Source organism: Numida meleagris, chromosome 13 (assembly GCF_002078875.1).
Source record: "Numida meleagris isolate 19003 breed g44 Domestic line chromosome 13, NumMel1.0, whole genome shotgun sequence".
Classification (NCBI taxonomy): Eukaryota; Metazoa; Chordata; class Aves; order Galliformes; family Numididae; genus Numida; species Numida meleagris.
In genome coordinates, this window is record NC_034421.1 from 14,924,825 (window position 1) to 14,950,030 (window position 25,206).

The following is a 25,206-nucleotide window of genomic DNA, read 5'->3' on the forward strand; positions in this document are numbered from 1 at the left end:
ACCACGCACCGAGCACACAGCGCGCGCTCCTCACGCGTGCACGCCCCGCAGCGCACACGCAGCGTGGAGATGTGGCACCTGGGGACATGGCTTAACGGCCCGGTGGGGATGGGCTGGCGGTTGGACTTGGTGATCTTGGGGGTCTTTTCCAACTGCAACGGTTCTATAACCCGATGTGGTTCTACAAAATCCAACAGCGAGCGCATGCCTCTCGGCGCTGACACCGGGCACAGCCGCACGCACCTCAGACACGGGCAGCACGAAGCCCTGTAAGCGTGTGACAGCCGACACCACACTGCCCGTGCATTGCTCCCACTGTCCTCCATCCACAGACGCACCACAAACACAGAGCCCTTCCCATGAGACCCCAGGACCTCCAGCCCGGGCAGGCACCCAGGGGCACCCAGGGACCCTAAGCAGCAGCTGGAGCCCCCCAGCAGCTCAGCTCCCCTTAGCCCCAAGCTCGGCCCATAGGGCAGTGGCTGGCAGGCTTTCAGGGGGAGCACGGGCTCCTTGCGGCCCTTGGAGAAAAGCAGCAGCAGGGTAACAGCAGGGCTGCCCCTGCCCAGCTGCCTCCCAGCCCCTCTCTTTGGGCAGGGGCACCTTGGGTATCTTTGATGTGTTTCTGTTCCCCACTGTGTGGCTGCTCCATGCCTCTCCCCAGCTCCCGGGTGCTCTCGCCCAGGGCTGGCCCTGCCCTGGATGTACCTCGGGACACAGTGAGCAGAGTGGTGCATCGCTTCACTTGGCCCAGACTTGCACCGTGGAGCACTGCGTGCAGCTGCAGGGCAGGGAAGGACGGGGCCCTCAGGCCCCTGCCCCACAGGGTGGGAGGGAAGAGCCCAGGCCCACACGTCCACTGCAGCCCTCCTCCAGGCCCACCATGTTGTGCATGCTTGCTCCACTGTTCATCACCCCATCTTCTTCGTCCCACAGCAGCACAACTGAGAGAGGAAGTAGACGACTTGAAGCTGGAAAATGCCACCTGGGGAGGGGACTGGGCCCCTTGTCTCACACAGATACCCATGGGCAGCTGCAGAGAAATGATGCCATCACTGCCAGGGAATGCTGAGCAGGTGCCTGTGCAGCAGGCGGTGACAGCAGCTCCCCATCCCTGGCTCTGGGGTGTGGTGCAGGTTCGTGTCCATTCTGCTAAGCTCCGTCAGCTGCAGGTGGAGCCAGCAGCTAGGTGCTGGGGCCTGTGCTGCCTGAGGAGTGTGGCTGGTGGTGGGGGAGAGCTCATGCCAGGCCCTGCCGTGGCTGCAGGCTCTCCCTTGCAGCAGGTCTGTGACGTACCTGGTCGAGGCTGAGGCTGCGTTCCTGTGCAAGGAGGGAAGGAGTCATGGAGTCCTGTGCAGGAGCCCCATCTTGGAGTCATCTCCTGTGGTCCTCTGCAAGACCCCTTCCCCTCGGCACGCCAGGCTCTCAGCCCTGCTGTAAAGGGGAGTGGGGGAGACAGCTTCCCCTGGTGCCACGGTGGGGTTGTGGAGGGTGGGAAGACTGGGGAGGAAGAGGGGTGTGAATGCCCCCTGTTCAGCACCAGTGCATCCACTGCTGGAGAGCTGCGTTGCATTCTGGGATCCTCTGAACAAGGCAGATATGAGCGTACTGAAGGGAGTCCAGTGACGTGGACTCACCCATGGGCTCCCCACCCCTCTGTTCTGCCTCGTGGACTACTTCTCCTCCCTCTCTCTCTCTGATTCTCTGCCCTGCTTCCTCTTCTCTTTCCTTAATTTCACTATTCCTAATACTTCTTTCTCCATCACTGCACTGCTCCCTGTCCTTGTTCTCTAACAATCTTGGTGTCCTGTTCCCTGTCCTTTGCTCATCTCCATCCTCCTTGCCTTTATTTGTGTATTTCTCTCTGCTCCTAATGCTTCTTTCTTTCTTGGCTCTGCTTAGCTTCCCTCTTTTTCTCTGCCTGTCCTTGCATCTTGCTTTTGCTCCCTGTTTTTTCAGTCTTCTTCTCTGTCCTGCTGACCTTTCCCTCACCTCTGGCCACATCCATCTGGCTGTTTCTTTTTCCCCTCTACGCCTCTATCCTGTTTCTTTTTGCTCTTTCTCAATCTGTGACTTGCAGTCCATCTCTGTTTTATCCCTTTCCCTCTTTATTTTGTCCTGATCTGCATCCCTCCCCTGTACCTCACACTTTCCCAATGCCAGTGTCCTGCTCCTTCCCTTCCTCCCACCATCCACACTTTCTCTGCCCTCGCTCCCTCTCTTCTCTCCCTTGCCTTCTGCTTCTCTCTCTATCCCTCTGCCCTGTCTCCATTCCCTTTTTAACTTGCCTTTTCAGTCTGTTCTTTTTTTTTTTTCCCCTCAGTCAGACTGTTCTGCTCCTTTGCTTTGGGCTTTCTGTGTCAGTCACTCTGCCCTTCTTCCATGTTTCTGTTTTCTCTCAGTTTATCTATCCTGCTCCCTATCTCTCCTTTTATTCTTTCTGTACCCCATTGCCTTGCTTCCTGTTCATCTCATTTTCTCTCTGTCCCTCTGTCCCACTGCCCATCTGTGTATTTTCCACCAGCAAGGCTCTGCTCCCTGTTCCTGTCTCACCCTCCATCCCTGCTCTCCACCCCAGGATTTTTTATTCTCCTTTGTCCTGCTCCCTGTCCTTCTTTCTGCTTCTTGCTGTCCCTCAGCCCTTCCCTGTCTCACCAGCTCCTGTTCTATCCCCCTGTGCAGACGTCTCACTCTGTCTGTCCCTCTGCACCTGTCCTGCTCCCATCTCTTTTTGCTGTTTCTTGCTCCCAGTCCTGCCCCACACCACTGCCTTCTCTCTGCTCTCCTGCTCTGTGCCCTCCTTTTCTGTCCCTATCTTACTCTGTTACTCTCTTGCTCCGTCCCACTCCTCTCAGCACCTTTTGCTTCTCTGTCCCTCAGTTCTGCTGTCACTCATTTCCTTCTCAAGCTTTCTTCCTCCTGTCTCTCTCTTCCTAGCATTCTTTCCTACTTCTTCTCCCTCTGCTTTTCTGTATTCTTGCATCCCGTGTCATTTTTCTCTTCATCGCATTTTCTTGTTCTTTACCTTTTCTTTTAGTCCATATGTTGTATTCCATGCCCCCTAGTGCCCACACTTGTGTCCCTGCCATCCACTTTCTTTTTGCCTTGCTGCTCATTATATTTCATCCTTCTTCCTCACTCTGTGCTTCTTCCTGCCTCTTTCCTTGTCTTTCTTTGTCCAGCACTTTTCTTTCAGTTCTGTCCTGCTTCCTGCCTTGTCTCTTCTCATGGTATCCCTCTGCTTTCCTCCCTCTCCCTCTGTGCCCCTCCATCCCTCCATCCCCCATTCTCTCCCTCCTCTCTCCACCTTGGCAGCCTTTCTCTGGTTCTGTCTCAACCTGTCCCGCTCTGTGTTTCTATGGATGGGGCTGCCCCTTCCCCTTGTCCTTCCTCCGGATTTGTCCCAGATTTTTTCTCTGCCTTGCTGCCACCACATTTGTTTTTCCTGCAGTGCTGCCCTCCTCGTCCCTTCGCTCCTCTCCCTGTCCTGTTCCCTGCCTCCCCTGCTCTCCACTCCTGTCCATGTCCACTCTGTCCTTCCTTTTCCTTTCCCCGTCTCCGCCTGCAGCCCCCTGCAACGTGCTCCCCACTGCAGTCAATGGAGCCGGAGCTTCCCGTGGGACGGGGAACGCACAGCGTAGCGCTGCCCGCTGCTGCCACCCGCTGGCTAATGCCAGTACTGCGGCAGCTGGCGGCACGCAAGCGCAGTGGCACCGCCCCGCCGACTTGGACTACGATACTAGGGGGAGCATGCGCAATATCACCAGCGCGGTGGACATGCGTAGTACCGCTCCATCCGACGAGCATGCGCAATTGCGCCCCCGAAGAGCATGCGCAGTAGCTGACTGGCGAGTGCGCTCAGCAGCGCCCTTTCCTACAGCGAGGTCCACACCGAGGGGCATGCGCACTGGCACCTCTCCGGGCAGCATACGCCGTCGTTCGGCGGGCTGATTTGAGTGGTTTCAGACAGCATGGGTGGAAATGGAAACATTTTAAACGTCCCTGGATAGAATTAGGGATAGGGGAACTGGCTAGGGTTATCATTAAGGTTTGGATTTGTTTTAGCTATAACGTTGGGAGTTAGGTTTAGTGGTTAGGGTGAATGTTGTTAGGGTTAACATTAGTGTTAGGGTCATAAGAGTCATCACAGAATCAAACAGTGGTCGTAGAGTTGTCACAGAAGGCTCAGAGTCCTAGAGCCATCATAAGGTTGTTAGTCTGAGAGTCATCACAGAGTCATGCTAGAGTTGTGGACATAATGTCATCACAGAGGCATCATGGAGTTGTCATAGTCATCACAAATACATCATAAAGTCATCGTATAGACCTCACAGAGTAATATAGTCATCACAGAGTCATAAGTGTCATCATAGAGTTGTCATAGATTCATGGACTTGTCATGGAGTCACAGTCATCATAGAGAACATTGAGTTGGTATAAAGTCATAGAGTCGTCATAGAGCCATCATAGAGCATGTAAAGATGGCATCCAAACCTGCAGAGATGGGGTCAGGAAAGCCAAAGCACACATGGAACTGAACTTGGTGAAAGATGTGAAAAACAAGAGAGTACAGGTACATTGGTCAGAAGAGGCAGACCTGACTCCAACAGATACAGAGAAAACTAAGGTATGAGGAATGAGTTCTTTGCCTCAATCATCACTGGCAGTCAGGCTTCCCATGCCTCTCACATCCCTGAACTTTTAAGTGGGGCTCAGGAGAGCAAAATCCCTCCAACAGTAAGAGCAGAGCAAGTCCAAGACCACCTCATGAAGCTGAATGTATACAAGTTTATGGGGCTGGATGACGTGCATCCCAGGATACTGAAGATTGGTTGATCCTGAAGAATTGGCTGATGTGGTTGCCAAGCCACTCCATCATATTTGGAAAATCATGGCTGTTAGACAAAGTCCCCAGTGACTGGAAAAAGGGGACTATCACTCCCATTTTTAAGAAAGGGAGGAAGGAAGACCTAGGGAGCTACACACTGGTAAGCATCATGTCTGTGCCTGGGAAGACCATGGAACAGAACTTCCTGGAAGAGATGTTAAGGCACATGCAAGATGAGGAAGTTATCCAGGACAGCCAGCATGGCTTCACCAAGGGCTAATTGTGCCTGACCCATCTGATGGCCTTCTACAATGGAACGACAGCACTAGTGTGGAAAAGAAGGGCAACTGATGTCATCTACCTGGAATTGTGCAAGGCTTTTAACATTGTCCTGCACATTCTTATCTCCAAATTGTAGAGATATGGATCCGAAGGCTGGACTGTTAAGTGGATAAAGGATTGGTTGGATGGTCGCAGCTAGAAGGTTGTCATACAGACATCTTAGAGTGATCCTTATATTCATCACATAGACATCATAGAGGCATAGCATCATCATAGATTGGGTGGAGTGATCATAGTATCACAGAGACATAATAAAGAGTCATCACAGAGCCATAGAGTCATCACAGAGTTGTCATAAAACTATACAGTCATCAAATAGACATACAGACAGCATAGAGTCATCACAGAGTTATAGTCATCATAGATTCATGGTCATCCTAGAGTCATTATAGAGTTGTAATAAAGTCAAGGAGTCATCACAGAATAATCAAAGAGACATCATAGAGTTAAAGATTAGTCATAGAGTCATTGTAGCATCACAGAGACAGCAGTGAGCTGTCAGATTCCTCATAATGTCATGGTGTCATCATAGAGTCATTGATTTGTCATAGTCATAGAGTGGTCATAGAGTAGTCAAATGTCATCATAAAGACATCACAGAAATGTCACAGAGTCACCACAGAGTCATAGAATCATCATAGAGTTGTCATAGAGAGTTGTCATAGATTTGAAGAGACATACTAGAGTCTTTATAGACTCACATAAACATCACAGACTCAAAGAGTCGTAAGAGTCACAGAGTTGTCATAGAGCCTTTGGAAAATTTTAAACCATGTACTGGTGTTGAAAACTTGTCCAGAAACTGAGAGAAGCAAAGGACAGTGAAGTCCAATGATTTTGGTAGGAGTTGAGCATAATTGCTCAGCCAGATGGGGCTCATTCTGCTATTCTGGACAAACTGGTCACGTTTAACTCTGAATGTGGATGCTCTGAAATTCCCTTAAACCATTCTAAATACACTGCTTATGGAGTTTGAATCCTGCAAAGAAAGCCCTCTGTACATGCAAAGGCTTTACTGCTGTTCATCTCTGCACAAACCACAGATGTGAGCTATGAAAGTCATGCTGCAGTTCCCCCAGACCTGCTGTACTCTTTCAGCTTGACAATCTGGCACCACTGCAAACTGTGATAACTCTGCTGAGGTACTGTTAACAGCTGAGGCTTTTGCACATACTATCATATCCAACCCCTCCTGTTCTTATAACATCCAAGCACCACTGTTTTTCAGTTAGCTAATGAAAATGTCTAGAAATAATGTCATAGCTATATTTAATTTGTAAAATCTGCTTCTTTTGTTTAAACTAATTAAGTTAAATTGATGCTCATAGAAACAATATGATTAGATGAAAGAGCATTTCATTTCCCTGGACATAATCACAGTGAAATCTGATATAGGTTAATTTGTAGTCTCAATGTAAGAAGTCAGCATCAGCTTGCATCACCATGGGCCTCTGATGGTCAAATAATTGGTAGTTACTTACATAGCTAGAACGTGGTCAGATTTTTCAAAGTTACATTTCAAAAATGGATTAAAAGACAAAGAGGTACCAGGAGAAAAAAGAAACAAAACAAAATTAAGAAGTTATTCCAAAATGTAAGTTGATTGTATTTCTAAACTGATTATACTTCTAGAGGAGTCTTAACTCCAGGGTGCACTGTCAAGAACTACTTTTCTAATCAGAACTCAGTGGTATTTACCTTTCTTGGATATTGATATTTGTAAGATGAGGATGAAGAATTAATTTTTCAGGATTGTTAAAAGTAAATTAATGAGTCAGAACAGTAAAAGTTTTTACACCTGAAAGAGAGAGATGGAGTTAGACAACACTCAGTAATCACTAATTTGTTAAATAATGTTGAAAAGAAAGACTATGATAACATAACTTTTCTATAGTCTAATTGCTTTCAAAACAGTGGAAATCCACATTTCTAGGCCAGGTGCTGGATAATTTTCTGTATCTAAATATGAAATAAGAATTCGGCATTAAGAAACGGAGCTGACCAAACACTTCTGAAGTCAGTGGTAAACCAAAGCAGATCAAAGCAGCTATTCATGAGCATCAACAACTTTCTTTTATTTCTTTCCAGTAAAATGAAAAGGTGAATGCCTCCAGCTGATTTCAAACTGAAATGTTCAACACAGAATAGAAAACAGCAGAATTCTTTAGGTCAAATAATATATTTGGAGTTGATAAGATTATTTTCTTAAATCTATACAAAAGCTCAAAAAACTATTTTGTTTTAAAATGAAAAAAACAAATGTTTTGGTTTTAACAATATCAGAATATAATGCTTCATTAACAGAATGCTGTACATGCAAAATTGCAATCACTTGGAGTGATTTTTTATTCCTTCAGATCCAATTAAGATCCAAATTAAGAGTTCAATCTTAATTTTAGTGAAATTCCTTTAGAAGTTCATTACTAGCCTATACCTAGGCATGGCAGCTGCATCTCCCATTCCTATTTTGCAGAGAACTGAAAATTCTAACAGAATAATATGAGCTTGCGGGAAAAAAAAGTCCAAAAGTAAAAGCTTACGCAGATGATGACATCATTGTCTATCGTATCAAACCAGAAATATTCATCTTCATCTCCATCACTCTTGTTCCCAGATGTATAAAGATCACCGTGCAGTTTTCGCAGCTTTACCTACAGAGTCCCAACAGCAGCAAGAAATATCCCAAAAATTATAGCAAAACTTCAGGGAATCCTTCATATTTCATGGACATCACTGGAAGCATCTGACAAAATCTACTAAAGCAAAGACCTGGCCTTCAATGGAATTAAACCAAGCAGCTGCTGGACGCTGTTGCTCTGCCACATCTGATGGAAACTCAGACACCAATGGTGAGTTTTGGTCTATGTCTTAAATTTAATATTTGAATGTTGAAGGCTGAATTCCTTCTCTAACTGATCTTTTCAACAATTAATCCTTCTCACATAAATTTGCTTACAGCTATTTCATTTATAAATTGTGCTATTTTTATTTGTACAGGGTGATTATTAAGCCTCATATAAGGTATTAATATAATAATTGGTTTTATGCCAACAAGCTGAAGAGCCTTACAAATAACTGAAAACAAACTCAGTTAATTACTGCTCTGTTTTTCATTACAGCTTTATTCCAGTGTTTGCATTGGAAAGGAGATGAAGTTGTAGGTCACTTATTAAATGCTCCTGCTCATTCGCATGGCTAAAATAGCAAACCAAAAGTTAGAAAAAATCACCATCCAGCAAATCTGCAATACAAAGTTCAAAACACATTCTGGAAATGCATTAAGGACTTCTTAGATGGCAAACTACATATTAACTTACTTCCTAACATGAGCGGAGCTATGCAGGCACACTATATGTGTGTATGTGTGTGTGTGTATATATGTGTGGGAGGTTCAGATTGGATATTAGGAAAAATTTATTTAAAAAAATAGGTACAAATTAGGGAAAAAAAGGGAGTACTTATCTTACGAAAGAGTGGTCAGGTGCTGGAACTGGCTGCCCAGGGAGGTGGTGGAGGCACCATCCCTGGAGGAGTTCAAGAAACTTGTAGATGTGGTATTAAGGGACATGGTGTAGTGGGCAATATTAGTGGTAGGTGGATGGTTGGACTTGATGATCTTGGAGGTGTTTTCTAACTTTGGTGATTCTATGAGTCTATGATTCTGTTCTATGTACATAAATATGTACACATAGAGGCACACAGTATGTTTGTATGTCTGTAATATTAAGTATGTACTATAAGTTCCTACAACTATCAGTTCATCGTTGTTTATGATTGCATCATCCATGAAAGGTTTATTTCTCAGTACTGCAGATAATCTCAAGTCTTACTGTATTTACCTCAGGGAGGTTGCTGGAACAAAAGATGAGGTCTTATGCTCATACCTAATTCAAAAGTCTTTACTATTTCCAAATTATCAGTAGTATAAAGACATGCTACTTGTGCTATTTAGTATTCTTATACAATGTATAAGAACATTATTCACATTTTAAAAGCATCCCAAAAATTCCCATTTGAACTTTCCACTGAGAATTCCACCCCTGGGTTGTGCTTGGAGGACTAGAGACACACCACCAAAAGAAAGGGGACGGATGCACAGTTCTCACCCTACCGCCATAGATTTGTGGATTTTGAATCTTGCAGAAATAAAACTGCTAGTCCCTCACTTGTAGCAATGCATTTTCAGTGCTTGTGCTGCCACTGTCCCAAACCACAAGAAAATGGATATAATCACTGAAGAGGAAAAATAAAGAGGAAACATGTTCCCTGTTCAAGCTGAAACTGAAGCTTTCTCTTTTTTTTTTTTTTTTAACTAAAACTTCAGAGGAAAGAAACAAGTCATTTAAATTAACTAGTTGCTTGTTTGACTTGTCTGCAGTCCTGAGAACAACTGTGTTGCCTATTCTCAACATAATTAAAACAGAATAAAGGGCTACTTATCTTTTGAAGCAGAGGCTTAAGACCACACAGTCTCAAGAATGCAACAGCTTCTCCCTTATGGTCCATTTCTGTTTCCTTGACATGCTGATGAAACAACGGTAACGTCTTTACAGTTCAGCAATATGCACAGAGGCACTGGCAGCATTAACACCAGGGGGAGTGTGATTTACAACCTCAACGAAGCAACACACATCTGTAATCCTAATAGAGACCATCCAGCTCAAAGTCATCGTGTCCCTTCCATAGGCTTTGGACGAGAGGCTAAGCTCTCATGAAATAAGCTAACAGGAAAAATGTATTTGATACAGAATGCCTTTTCAGATGCAGCTATTACCTTTCTCTAATATCTCTGAAAATAACATCAAATTGAAGCCAGGCTACAGCTGGGCTAGAGAAGAGGCCTGAAAGGCAAAGGCTAGTCTAAGGAAAGTTGTGTTTTTCAGTTAAAATGATATAAACCATTCAAGATTCAAACTCTGTGGCTCCAAAAGACAGCCATGAGCTGGTGGGGTGTATTTTGCTTTCACCTGCTTGTAGTTGCAAACCCATGTCTCTAAAACCATTCTGCACAGAAGAAGTTTCTTGGTAATTCTCTGATCCTGGGCAGAGGAGGAGAATTAAACAAACCATCTACCCTGAACATGAGACAGAAAACTATAATGAATATCAACAGTAAGAGATTGCTGCAGAGTGGAGCAGGGCACCTCACAGACTGCAGCAGAATGAATAACCTGGCAGTATGTTTGACTTCGATCCCAGCCTATTCATGCAAAAAACTGGGTACCAGATCACAGCAAAGCCCCAGCTCCTAGGATCAGCTGAGTAAGGAATCCCAGTAGGTGATAGTTCCAGCACTGAAGTCTGCAGCACACTATTCTAATCAACCAAATGCTAATTGCAGAGCCAGAGATCATTTCTAGGGTCTCTAAATTCCAGTTTATATGCTTGGTTATTTTTATGTACATTTGCTTATCATTATGCTTTTTGCCTCTGGCTGAGCATTCAGTAGTAAAAATATTTGTTTGTTTGAAGCATAGCAGAAAGCTCTAGAAGCAGCAGAGAACCTGGAAGGTCCAGACATAAATGACTTTTAAGGGAAACTGAACTGGATACAGATAAGAGCTTGTGGCAGGGATATGTGACGTGCTGAGGCAAGTGCATCTAAGAAAGCAATGACTAGTTGTTCAAGTGCGTAACCTATACTTCTAAAATACTGAAATACTGAAAAGTGCTCTGAAATCTCTGTGAAATACTAAAGAGCATCAAACAATGAAGTGACTGTCATAAAAGTAAATGTATTTATTGACAATTGCTTTCATTTCAGCTGTTGCTGGTACAGAAATTGTTTCACTGACATAACCAAAACGTTTAATCTCAAGAAATAAAAATGCTTTATTTTCTCAAAATTAGCATTCTCCAAATCTCAATTTAGAATGGAACTCCAGGTAGTGAGACAGCTGGAAAAGACCTTATTTCATGTCCAAATATAATGCTATTTTCCAACAATTTCCTCTTACTTAATGAATGGAATTCTACTGCTGAAGGCTGGAGACATTTTGTCAATTAATGAAAATCCATGCCAGAAAATGAAATCTTCTGAAAAGAAAAGAAAAGAAAAGAAAAGAAAAGAAAAGAAAAGAAAAGAAAAGAAAAGAAAAGAAAAGAAAAGAAAAGAAAAGAAAAGAAAAGAAAANAGAAAAGAAAAGAAAAGAAAAGAAAAGAAAAGAAAAGAAAAGAAAAGAAAAGAAAAGAAAAGAAAAGAAAAGAAAAGAAAAGAAAAGAAAAGAAAAGGAGTACATAAAATTAAAAAAAGCCTGAGGCTGAACAGCTAACAACTAATACAGCCTTAAAGCTTGGCACACTATTTCATGTGCAACTGTAAGGAGGAAGGATGTGCACATTATAGTACGTACTTCTTCAGAAAGCTAAGAGCTGGAAGTTAAGCAGATGTGATCATCTAAACCAGACTGTGGGAGTTTGCTTACCGGTTTCACCTCTACGTAAGTGGCTGCTGATGTAGCCTGGTCGTGCAGCAAGTGGCAAAGAACTGTGGTTTAGTCTACAAACTGGGTGACTTGCCAAACAGCAAACTTTGTTTTAAAGACCATCAGAGGTAGTACAGGAATTTTGCCTATTGTATGTGAAGATCAGAATAGAGGATGAGCAACAAAACCGCTCTCTGTATTAAACATTTGTCAAAAAAGCATGGGAGAAGCTGGCAGTACTTGTCATCAACACATATTAAACATAGGTTTAGGAAGGTCTTCCAGTATCAATAGAGGAGTCTTTCCATCTTCAGTAAATGTTAGAAGGACTGTATTCAGTTTAAAGCATGCTGCATTTAAGGACAGTGCATGTGAGCAACTCAAATCCACATGTGTCTCTTTATACAGCTTGGAGCTAGACAGTCTGTATCAGCACTATCCCTTCACAATCTTGGATGTTATTATATATGAGATGGGTCACCAGCAAAGTTCTGGTGAACTTTTGGATAGTAAGGTCTAGAATGGAGTTGTATGATTTGCAAACAGATCTGCAAACAGATGCAAACATCACACTTCGGCATTATCTACAGGTTTTGATGCTCAGGCATTTAACAAAAACAGACCAGGCCGATTTTTGTTAATGGAACAACAGAAGTTCTGTTAAATTCCACACAACGCTACATCCGTCCCCACTCTTTGGCTCTTAATTCACTCCTCTTTATCTTCCCAGTGACTGTCTTTGGCAGCTCCTGGACAAATTCCACCTAAATGAAAAAGACAGAAGATGATGTAGTATGATCTCTGCAGAGCAGCTTTTCCAAGACTCTCAGCATACATGGAAAACAAGTAGGCCTCCCATTGGCAAACACATCTTGCCTAAAGGATCAAGTCCAAGCCAGCACAATGTGCATCTTCTGAAGACTTCTTTGGCTTCCTAGATGGTAAAACACCAAGGGAAGCTGCCTTCCAGCTAACCAAGCTGGGTATTGTTACTGATGGATGAAGACAAACACTATCTGAGAACAGAGGTGAATAATGACAAAATGAAGAGAAGAGGGGTGATACTGGCAGAAAGTAATGGTCCTTAGTTCCTACAAGTTCTACATATGTAAACTAAAGCATTGCTATTAACATTTTTCCTGTATTGTTGAGATTTCTGAGAAACATCAAGTGTGTTCTCCTGGACTTTCCTCTTATCTGGTAACTGTGAGAACCCGTGGACAAATACTCGGATTCAGTCATGTTCCACCTCTAAACTCACTAGAGAGTGCTTGGTTACATATGGAATACAAAAATGGAATTTGTAGTTGTGATGTTGACTTAGAACATATAGAACTAACTAGGATATCAGACAACGCCTAGAAGTATTTCTGAGGTTTAAGCAAACACTTTACTCAAATGAAAAATAATACAAACTATTATGAATGATCTTTTGTAGCCAGTGCTCTAGCTGAACCCTTATCACTGACTCTTTCAGGTGAATAATGAAGATCGAAGTAATAATTTTCCTGAGATTTATGGAAGAAAGTCCCGATTTAGTTTCTCCAGAAGCATTTACCTTCCTGGGATATTTATATGGAGCGGTAGTTTTCTTGACATGCTCCTGCAAGTCGCGGGCCAAGCTCTCACAATCAGTGGATGAAAAGGCATCAGACAGGACCACAAATGCTTTCACAACCTAGAAGACAAGGTCAGTAACAGTGATCTGATGCTGTCAGTTTTTAAGAACAGATACACTGGCTACCAATGAGCAGTTATGACATGATATGAGCTTGGAATCATGATGTGCAAGGAGGAGTAAGAGAGAAAGCAGAGCAGTGTATGAAACGGTTGTGCCCAGCTTCTGCACACCTATATGCTGAAGGAAAAGTTGAAAGCACAGTTTTCCTGCCCCTGGTACAGAAAAAGAGCATTTGCTCTATGCAGTCAGAGGGGGTCAAGAAGAAGGGGTAACAAGAAGTTTCTCTGCAGAGTCTGCAGAACATTTTATTTCTCTCTGAAGTTTGCCTTACAGCAATACATTACTCAGTAAAGAAGGAACTGATTTATATAGTGATACATTTAAACAAATGTATGGCTTCTGCCACGACTGCAGTATCATTACCTCTCCTCTGAGGGGATCTGGACTGCTGACAACAGCTGTTTCTGCTACCGCTGGGTGTTCTATCAGGGCATTCTCTACCTCAAATGGCCCAATGCGATACCTGGATAAAGGAAGAACAACGAAGGATTTGTTTTTATGAGCTGGAAAACCTGTACCAAGCCAGTACTGGAATAAAATGTTTCCTTGGTTGTGATTGAGGTATCCCTCAATTTCAGTTTAAACTGAAACTAGATTAAAATCCCTCCTCTGCCAGTGGAAAAAGGGCAGAGTTGTGCTGTGCTCATGTGTTGAAAGAAATGAATTGCAGGGGAAACTAATATGGATGCATGAGTAAGATGATACTGCAGGTCTGAGAAAAACTACTAATAAAAACGAGTATTCGTAAGGTGAGAGGTAATGCATTTCAACCCAAGACCATTGTGGCAGAAGCACAACAGTAACATAACATAATAGCAGGTTTAGAAGAGGAGCACACAAACTGACCCTGAAGAAATGATGATGTCATCGTCTCTTCCAATAAACCAAAAATATCCATCTTCATCCATAGTCGCTCTGTCCCCTGTGATGTAAAAATCTCCACGCTCGCTTTCTGTAGTTTTCTTAGGGTTATCCTTGAAGTGGATTATAAATAGTAATTTAAATTTTAGGCACGCTTCAGCTATACATTATACTATAACACACATAATGTTAAATTAATTGGAATTTATTTTTTTCAGTCAAGACTCTTCAAGAATTGTACTGGTATTGGTATAAAATACAATAAAATAGGTTTTAAAAAACCCCATTCTGACTCTTGAAAAGAAATTAACTTAATCTTTGATAAATTCTTCTCTTCACCTTTCTAACGTTCACCAATCCAAGCAAGTGAATTGCTCAGGTTTTCTGTAGGTTTCTTGATCTTTTAGTCAATCCTTAACAGAAATATTTAACTAGCTTTTTTGATAGCATACGGTGTGCATATGGTACTTCCCAGTGAGGTCCTGGTCCATGGTAAGGATGGTAGGGTTTTAGGCTGCTTTTTCAGATCCAGGTTTTAACGTTCTTAATCAAAAATCTGAATCAAAGAATGGGATGAAATGAACTCTGGATCACATTTTTCTTCTCTATTCTCAAGCGCGTCTTAGAATCATAGAATCATTAAGGTTGGAAAAGACCTCTAAGATCGCCATCTCCAATCCATCCCACCATGCCCCCTCACCATGTCCCCAAGTGCCACATCTTCACAGTTCTTGAACAACTCAGAGATGGTGATTCCACCACCTCCCTGGGCAGCCTGTGCTATTGCATCACCACTCTTTCTGAGAAAGAATTTTTCCTAATGTCCTAACTTAAGGGGAAGAATAGCTTCCCATCAGGTCTGCACAGGGCATCTAAGGAGTTCATTCTCAGATTCTCACTACCAAAATAGATTACTTCTACAGTTCAGGATTCAAAAAATGGGTCAGCAATCCTGAAAACTGGTGAAAAACACAGGGCCTTTTTAATCCCTAGGGAACTGGAGATATTCTGGGGAGATTGCTGTTGCTGAGAAATAAAATACTTACTACATATTCAGTGAATAAACCAAGTGGTCTTACGGGTTTGCTTCTGATAGCAATTTCCCCCTGTTGTCCTGGAGGCAGAATATTAGCATTTTTGTCTACAACCTAGAATGAAAAACAACATGTACTTTAGTAAAAGTAAAATAGAACACTCCCCCCTCCCCCCCCCCCACCTGTGGAAAAGTCTAAAAAGCAGTCAGTAAACCTGAACATCAAATGGGGGAGCGGCCTTTCCCATTGATCCAGGTTTGATCTTCATTCCTTTAGAAACAGAGCAGATTATTCCCTGTAAAAATAAAAATAAAAATAAAAATAAAGATTTGCCATAGGAAACCACTACATTCACATTCAATTCATTACATGTATTTTCTAGAATAAAGCCAAAGTAAGGAATTAAGATTCAGAAGATCCTGGATGTTGGTTCTGTACAGTAGAAATGAGCAAGATGAAGAAATACCCAGAAAGAATACTATTCCATTTACTGCAAAGAATTTGCATCCTCTACTAGTCGATCTTCTTTCTTAGCCTTAAGCTCTGCTCTCTTTCCTATCACTGTCATTCAGAATTTGCCTAAGGACATTTAAGAAAATATTAGAGCACATCCCCTCCCAGCAATCCCCGTTTCCAAGAGGTTCTGTGAGGAGAGCCATGCAAAGATGCTCTTTCAGAAATGATCAGTGGAAAAGCTTACTGAAACATTCACAGAAATGTGAAAGAAGAAATGGGCTATATTATTGAAAACAAGCATTAACATTTCATTAAGCAAAAGGGAATTACAAAGATTTAACAGGATAGTGACACTACCGCTTCAGTCTGGCCATATACTTCGTGGATGTCTAGCCCTGTCTTGCTTTTCCACTGGTCAATGACTTCTGGGTTTAGTGGCTCCCCTCCGCTCATGCAGTGCTTCAGGTTCATGAATTTGTAACTTCACAGGGGGTCAACAAACAAAGAGAAACACATCTATTAAGTAAGACAAGGAGTAGCAAAATGCTATAAAATAATCCTGGAGTTCTGTTTACTGAGGAAGTTATTCCCACGAAGTAGGAAAACCAGAGGATTCCCAATAAAGCAAGGATATCAGTCTTTGCTCGGTGTTATACACAAGCAGCAGCAGAGTTAAACATACATGGAAAACAAAGTAAAACTTTTGCTGCAATCAGCTGGGATTTAAGCACAAGCTTGTAACTAACCAGGGACTAATTTGCTGATCCAGGAGCCTGACTGCTGACCCTCTGCAATAGCCAAAGAGAGAAAGTACAGAGAGGAGCAACAAGCAGCGACTGTTTGTCAGTAAGAAATAAGAGCAGAAACTGGTCAGTCCCCAGCAGTTATGGTAATGCTGACTTTCTGGGATGACAGTGCTTCCCAAAGCATGGACAGTTAACATGGTGATTGAAATTAGAATTTTCCAGGTGTTTAGTTTTATACCCTCTGGGATTTGCTTACAAGTTCGGTAATGAAAAGTCTCAAATTAGTGGAGGAAAACATCAAGCTTCTCTATGATCAGCAGAACACATCTTATACAACTGTCTCTTCATAAAGAATATTTTAAACAGAATTACGGCCCTATGTTGGGTCAAAAGGCTGGAGCTGGGAGATCACTAACATGTAGTTAGGGTAAATAATGTCTGTTGACGTACCTGGAGAGATCATTTTGCACCAGCATGCGGTACAGCGTGGGAGCACTTATTATGGTGTCAATAGGGAATTTGCAGAGAGTCTAGTGAGTGAAGCAACAAGATGACAGGTAAAACTCAGACAACAAAAGCTGTCTTGTGGATGTACAGTGCACAGGGGTGTAGGGGTCAAATGTAGCTTTCCCTTTTATGTAAAAGTAGCCGATACACTCTGTTGGGCAAGAAACCCTCCTACCCTTGGCATAACAGGTGGAGAATCACAGTATATTTGGAAAAAATCCCATTCTTGCTTGCCTACATGGCACCCACATTGCCTAGACAGCACAGAGCATGGACAGAATAAGCCTGCCTGCATTATGGGGGTGGTTCATAGAATCATAGAATGGTCTAGGTTGGAAGGGACCTTTCAGAACATCTCGTTCCAACTCCCTGCTGTAGGCAGGGACACCTCCCTCCAGCCCAGGTTGCTCACAGCCCCACCCAGCCTGGCCTTGAGTGCTTCCAGGGAGGGGGCATCCACAGCCTCGCTGGGCAACCTGTGCCAGTGTCTCACCACCCTCACAACAAATAATTTCTTCCTAATATCTAGTCTAAATCTACCCTCTTCCAGTTTAAAACCATTTCCCGTCATCCTGTCACTACCTGCCCTAATAAAAATTCCTTCCCTGGCTTTCCTGTAGGCCCATTCAGCTACTGGAAGGGCTATAACATCCCCCCGGCGCCTTCTCTTTAGGCTGATGAGCCTCAGCTCCCTCAGTCTGTCCCTGCAGGAGAGGTGCTCCATCCTCTGATCATCTTCATGCCCTCCTCTGGACCCGCTCCAACATCTCCATGTTCTTCTTGTGCTGGGGACCCCAGAACTGGACACAATACTCCAGATGGAGTTCACTTTCATCTTGGCCACCACGGGCAGAAAATCACTTTCAGTTTGCATTAAAGTCAGCTAACCCCTCATGGTTACTGGAACAAAGGCATGCAATTAGTACTGCTTCTGGTATGATTTTCCCAAGTGCTCACCAGCTATGAGCAAAATGTATGAAAGTATCTTGGGATTGACCCCTTCTGTGTACATTAAAAAAGTGAGTAGGACTTCATGGAATGATACAGCATCTTGAACGCAACAGTGGACATAACCCTCGTTAAATCTTTCTATGCAGTTAGAAAGTTTTTTTTGCTCTTTTTCTGCAGGTTAACACATCTCTGTATGTTTTTCTTACATTTAGGATAACTGATGATTCAATCTGTGGGAGCTGGTGGACAAAGACACATGATCCCAAAGCCCAGGCATCAAAAACAGATGTCACTGAAGTTACTATCCAGCCTGTGTCTGTAATGCCCCACACTGTGTCTGATGGAGCCACATCCAACCAGTACCTAACAGCAGGAAAAAAAATGAAAAAAAAATAAAGAGGAAATGGTAACTTTTGTTTAATTAAAAGAAAAAAGTAAGCAAATGAAACCAAAGTGTCACTGTCCCCCACTCCTCCCCTAAAAAAAAAAATATCCAATAACCAACACCACCAATAGAAAACAACAAGCAAATCCAGGGTTGGTAATGAGATACGTGGGCTCTGGGTACTCTCAGGAAATTCATTTGTTGAGCTAGCTCAGGAATAAAAGGGCCTCTAAGGTTTAAGTATATGTTTGTACAAATGAGCACGTACATGGTAAAGATACTATGTCAGTCATAATGTAGGATACAATAAGGGAAAGAATTACAATAAAGTGACTTTCCTCAGGGAGGAAGATAGGGCTGAAGCAGAAGACTCTGTGTTGGACACCAGGTTTTTCACTTCTGAGTCTACTGATGGACCAGGCTGATCTGTGCAACCAACATCAGCTCTGACTCTGTTCATCTACACACATGACAAAATTTTTACAGCCCAAACAGCATGATATCTTTGGTTCTGCACTCTAAAATATTCCTAGCTTATGGCTGTTCTTTGAACCACTCTAAAGGATTGGAAGATAGTCACTGGAAAATGGAAATACTGGGGCTGATCCTACTCACCTGGAAATCTGTCAGAGTTTCTAACCTGATTTCTGGGGGAGGACTGTAGCCATACATCTGGGTAACTCAGTAACTTTTCATCAGCTCTACTATGCAGCTCCAATTATCAACCAGGCTCAAACCTTTCGTACCTTTCACATAGCAGGGGTCTAAAACCAAGACTGCCCTGGGAATGTTCGGCCATCTTTGGAGAACCTGTGGTTCCACTGGTAAAGAAGATAATCATCGAATCTTGAATCCTTGTTTTGACACAGGAATGGTCAGCAGACTGGTTTCTGTAAAACACAGAATGCAGTTGGTGACTTCAATGATTACTTTACACAGGCTTCAGAATGTAAGCTTCACAGAACCCTTTCACCAAATTAGACTAAAATCACGTAGAATTACACTTTCCTCCATAACGAACTTCCACTTAAGAAGAACAGGGTAGAAACTTCCTGGAATAAGACTGAAGACTGTTGGTAAACAACTGCTGCCAGCGAATAACTCTGATGTGGAAACAGCAATCAGGCAGTCATGAATTCACAGCACTAAGGCTTAGTGTTGGTGTTTGATGAATTTTCGCAGTTGATGAATACTTGTAAATGAGCATTTGTGGAAAGCGGGTCTGCTTTCTGCATCATGACTGCAATGCCGCTAACGCATACTCACTTGTACAGTTCATTGAAGTTCAGCCATCCCTCCCTGCTGCCTTTGGACACCATCAGCTTGTTTTTAAGAAACTGGCACTCAGATGCCACTGAGTCTACTGCAGGAGCCAAAGTGTCATTGGTAATGATGCACTTAGCCTTTGAAGCCTGGAGACGATATAATATGTCTTTGGCTGATAACTGGGATGTTCCTGGAATTAAGACAATTCCTGGAAGAGCAATACGGTTAGTTTAGGACGACATTTTTTACATCTGATCCTTTTCTAAGGATCTAAACTAGTGGCTATCCCCAAACTGGCCTCTGGGATGAATTTGCCCTGACATTCCCAAGTCAGTTAGTATTGGAGTAATGCAGCTGCTGTGCTCTCCTATAAGGAATCAAAGGTGGACCTGTCTGGTAACTCCACAGCTCTCTGCCTTCTGCCATCTCCATGCCCCCAGGCCACTTGCTCTATGGCACCTACTGCAAATCCTTCAGGACTACCTGCGTAATTGGTAGCTAGTCAACTCACTCAATTATTAATTTACATTACTTCTTTATAAATGATTCTGTATCCTCTCGAATGGTTTGCATTGTTAACCAGTTTTACTGATCTGAGATTTACTCACTGACCTGCTCGAATGCAAGCCACATTCACCAGCCACCATTCTGGGATTCGTGGCAGGACCACAATGACTTTGTCCCCCTTTTGCAGTCCACATACTTTAGTCAACACGTTGGCCACTTTCCGAGAAAGGAATCCCAGCTCCTCAAAGCTCCATTTCACTTCTTCTCCATTTCCACTTATCCACCAAAAAGCATAGTTTGATGGTCTTTTTCCAGCCTAAAAACCACAAGGATTCCAAAGAAACACCAATTTCTTCTGAAAGACTGCATAATTATAAAAACACAAGTATCTGTGAATTGTTGAAGATTCAGGTGTTTTCAAACTATCGAAACTATTTTCCTTTGTCCTTAGGGAGTGCAAGACTGGCTATGGATCACACTCAGATATTCCTAACAGACTGCCCTTTTCTGAACCTGAGATGTTCACCATTCTGTGTGTCTCCAGACTCAAGTCATCATCTGAATTCTATTCCTGTTTAAGCTTCATGCTGAGCATTAATGCTCTTAAGAAGGTAACGGGTAACATGAAATACTTCACCTAATACTTGTGATATTCTGAATGGATTTGTGGAATATTAACAAACAGAAGCTGACCAGGAAGAGGAGAAAATAAAGCATGACAATGCAGTATCCCAGGACAAGCCTGAGAGCTCAGGGAGTCGAGAGTGAACTTAGTGAGAGGTCTTTAGCCACGTGGCATCTGGACAAATGCAGCATCTACTTTGGAGCAAGGCAATTGCACACTTGTGGAAGAAATCTCCATGGCATGCAGTATTATTGTTATGCTACTCTTGTTTTTATGATACGACATCTAATATTACGACATGCAGAAGGAATAAGCACAACCTTTCCAAGGTTAAATCAAGGTCATAAGGGTCTTATTGTTGCTTTTTCCACCTACACAGGAAGCACCAAGGGTCAGAGACACTTGTAAAAAATGAAGCAAGAAGAAATGAGATTCCACATCATTTCCTGATGCAAATTGTTTTTAGCAACTGATTATTTAATAAAAAACTTATTATTTTAAATGAATTGAAGGATCTCATCTGCTCAACAAAAGATCACCTACCTTTTCAATCTCAGACCATTTGTCCAGTACATCACTTGCAAAGTTAAAGTACTTTGGTATTTCCTGTTCACCACGCCTGACAGACTCGTACTGGGAATGCACATCAGAGACAAGCAGCCTGGGGTGTCTATGGAAAGTCCTACAAGGAGGTTTCAGAGTCCACAATGATTGTAGAGTCCGTAATTTACAAATCTTCATGGCAGGATACAAATGGAGATGCTGTAGACTGCGTAAGAAAGTTAATGGAATTGTTGCTATTGTTTTCCTGTAACGAAAATAATGAAAACGACGAACACAATCTTGAAATTAACCGAAGAAAGACCATTCAGTTATGAATTGATTAATTATTAGTTGAATTCACTTAGGTTATGCACAGCAAAACATGTTTCTTTCAGTTCAATTAAATGCAAAGTTCCCCAACACGCTTTCATGTATTTTGTACCAACAGCTTTTAAAGGACTTGAACTACTGACACGATCATCTTGTCTGTAGCTTGACTGATCCACATAGATCATAGATTTGTTCTTTGAGGCTGCTAACATCATCTGCATTATGGAAGGTTACTTGGTCTTACACCAGAGCACTTGGTATTTGATTCTCTGAGATTCTTTTTCCTTCACATGGAACTGAAGGATGTTTCAAGTTTCCATTTGTTCACTGTAAATGTCCTCCCTCTTCCATCTGTTCTCACTGTAATAATCCTAAATGATCTGAAGTCCAATCAACTGCTTCATTTTTATTTTTTTCTTAATTTTTATCATTACTTTCAGCAGTCTGGAAGATTGCTTCAGAATCTTGCCAAACTGATGTAATGCTGTTTAGAGGCACCTGTTGAGCATACATGAGCACTATCCAGCAAGGAACGAAACCTGGTTTGCCTCTGGAAGAGCCTGCAGAAATAGCAGGGGACAACGCACTCTATGATGGCTCTGAAATCTGTTCCTTTCTATTGATTTTCCTTTTTCAGCTGCTAAATAGAAATTGTTAGTCTTGCTACAAGCTTAGGTGAGTGATCGCTGATATTCAGGTCATTTTCTTTCCTATTCTTACAGAGGATGAAGCTATCCACCAGCTTGGAAAAATAATAAGAAGGCTTTTGATTAATTTCTTGTCCACGTGAAATGTGTGTAACCTGAGTGAAGCTGCAAAAACAATAAGTTTTGCCCTTTGTCCCATGTTTTTTAGTTAGCTTTGTATTCAGCAGCTGTCCCATATCTTCATCCTTAACCACTTCTCCTCTAAAGTACTGACCACGATTTTTGTAAAAAAAAACTTTATTCCTCATGACAAAATAAATAATTTAACAGTGGAATTCTTTCTTTTTCTATTAGCAGGAGCTGGTAACAGTCACATTTAATTTTTCTATCAGAAGAATGAACTCAGATACCTACAGCTTGCACAACTTAATCTTTTCAGTGATACATGGCAGCACAAAAAAACTGTGTGGGCTGGATGCTGAATGCAACACCTTGCTATTATTGTGATCTTTGATGAAGCAAAGAATTTCCTGAAGGTATTCAGAATAAACACAAATGGGTTACTGGGGATAAGCAGTACAGGAAACTGCCTTGCACTTACACAACACCTGCCGGAATATTATGCACTGTTGCCACAGAAGAACATTCAGTGACCAGTAATATCATTCATTGTCATCACTGGGAAACAGCAATACCAGAGTTCTTCAAAAGAGTTACCAATTCTTCACTACTAATCTGCTGAGTGAAGGAAAACTGCACAAAAATTTTTAACCCAGTGCATTTAACCCATTGCCTTTAACCCAGAAGAATAAGTGAAGAGGCAAGAATGGTCAAAGAGAAACACGGTTTTGGCATCAGCGACTGGCAGGAAGGGCTGAGATGGGGCTGCAGGCATTCCTCTCACTGGTCTACATTCAGCAGCAGGTCTGCCCGGCCCCAGTGCTTTCAGTACATAGCTACCAGTGGAGTTCAGGCATGAACAGAGTTACTTGTACCACCAGAACCACCAAAAACATGGAATCATAAGGTGGGAAAAGACCTGTAAGATCATCTAGTCCATCTGTTCACCTCCCACCAATATTGCCCACTAAACCATGTCCAACACGGAGCACCAGACTGGATTAAAACAGATCCACTTGAATCAAACCGAGCATTTCAGTGATCAAAAAGAAAGTGTTCTGCTTATGTTATGTTATTTTAATACATTTGAAAGACTGTTTTAAGAGAATAAATAGCGTTAGCTAAAAAATGTCATTTTTCTGGCATGATGAGGTCCCCACCCTGAATAGAAAATTCAGCACAACCAACAGTAATTCATGGACATTGTGTTAGAGAAATAGAGCAGCTTTAAATAATCCAATTGGGGAATGGGTGTTCAGCCTTTTGGCTTGCCTGGGCCACACTGAGTGAGGAGGAATTGTCATGGGCCACGTATACCTAGGCCAAAAGTAATGCCTCCTATTTATTTTCACAGAAACTACAACAGATACAATGAGCATAGTAACTCCTTGATAGAGCAAATTCTCAGCTATAAAACACTATTTTTCAACATAGTCACCACCATTAGCTGTGCATTTTTGCTAGTGATGAACAAGAGCCTGCATGCCTTGCTCCTAACAATCTGCACCAGGGGAGGTGATCCATTGTTGCTATTGTCACTGCTGAAAAGCACCACCCACTGCCTCACTGTGCCAACATCCACTGTTTGGTCTCTGTTCAACAAGTATTGGTGAATGTCAGTGGGTGCCTTGTTTTCTGCATGGAGTAATTCAATTCCACACCATTGTTTCATATGTACTTTGATGTCAGAGACTATTCTGTCAGCGTGCCCCTCTACTGCTGTCTGTCACACAGCAACAAAATGGAACAGAATATTGGTAAGAAGATTCAGTCTCTACTGCTGTACCACCAACATCCACCTCTGATGTAATGGACCAACATAATGAAATAAGAGACATTACTTTCATAGCAGCCCTCCTAAAATATATAATATCGTTAATATATATTAGTAACAAAACTTATTTTAACTCTTAGTATATATATTTTTGAGCATTAAAAAAAAATCAGAGTGACAAAATCACAAAACTAGTGGGATATTTGGCTCTGTTTTTATAAAACTGATGCATCAATGTCTAGTTCAATTGCAGAGGCTGGGATTCTTAGTGAGTTCTCAAGGTGTTCATCAGAGAGTTTTGATGAAATATTACTCTTCCTGGACTTCATCCCTGACAACAATTATTCACAAATGTCCATACTGCCAAAAAGTGATGACACGAATAAGACTGATTGTGAAGTGAGGGATATCTTTCTCTGGTAAGAGGGGTCTTATGAAAGTTTGATAGAGAGACATGATCACGTTTTTGAGTTGAATATCTCATTGCAACTCTATAAACTTCATTCGAAAATCTGCAGGCAATGTATTTATGTCAACTGAAAATAGAGTCACAAATATAAATTGATGATTTTTTTTGGCAACCTTGAAACCTATTCTCAAATCCCCTTATCAAAATGGAAAGCACGGCTGCATATTGTTCTCTGTACACAGGACTGTGTTTAGGCAATGTATCAAAATGCATACTATTATTTGCCATAACTTGAGAATCACATGATTCTGTGTCCTTACATGCTCTCTTTTCCAGCAATGGTTGGTAAAACAGTGCTCAACTCAACAAACAAATCCATTAAAAACCAATAACATTAAGTTCACAGCACTGAGAGAATGTTTCCCCTTGACAGAGAGAATCAGGTTCCCGAGTGGGTGCTTTATACAGGGAATGGAAAGCAAATCTAATTAAAATCCAGTACATGCGTTCAGATAACTACATATGTACCCCAGAAGGATCATGACAAGCAACAGAAGAGCCATGCTATCCGCTTCAGAATTAAGAGAAACTTAGAATCCAGGTGGTACTTGCATTTAAAGCCAAGATCCTATTAACAGGGACGGGTGGAAAAAAATTAATCTAAAAAGGTTTTACTTGTAAAATATGGTCTTTTAAATATTTCCTAAAT

The 25,206-nt window shown here is 42.2% G+C and overlaps 2 protein-coding genes across 3 annotated transcripts; one reads left to right on the plus strand and one right to left on the minus strand.

The window, feature by feature from the left end:
• LOC110405929 lies at positions 164–18,201 on the plus strand. 2 transcript variants are annotated; one of them, XM_021411774.1, is made up of 3 exons: positions 164–6,312; positions 7,785–8,019; positions 18,104–18,201. In XM_021411774.1, exon 1 carries the CDS (start codon positions 3,043–3,045, stop codon positions 3,949–3,951), a length of 909 nt encoding a protein of 302 aa, XP_021267449.1. In that variant the 5' UTR covers positions 164–3,042; the 3' UTR covers positions 3,952–6,312; positions 7,785–8,019; positions 18,104–18,201. The 2 variants fall into 2 exon arrangements, with proteins under 2 accessions (XP_021267449.1, XP_021267448.1); XM_021411773.1 differs by lacking the exon at positions 18,104–18,201 and adding an exon at positions 13,073–13,209.
• Positions 11,414–23,713, minus strand: LOC110405930 (acyl-coenzyme A synthetase ACSM4, mitochondrial-like). Its single transcript, XM_021411775.1, has 13 exons — positions 21,218–23,713; positions 20,155–20,365; positions 19,543–19,750; positions 19,023–19,166; positions 18,098–18,254; positions 16,884–16,963; positions 16,045–16,168; positions 15,446–15,526; positions 15,244–15,345; positions 14,183–14,310; positions 13,700–13,799; positions 13,154–13,273; positions 11,414–12,359 (listed from the first exon to the last, which is right to left on the minus strand). The coding sequence occupies exons 1-13, from the start codon at positions 21,413–21,415 to the stop codon at positions 12,273–12,275; spliced, it is 1,740 nt and encodes a 579-aa protein (XP_021267450.1). The 5' UTR covers positions 21,416–23,713; the 3' UTR covers positions 11,414–12,272.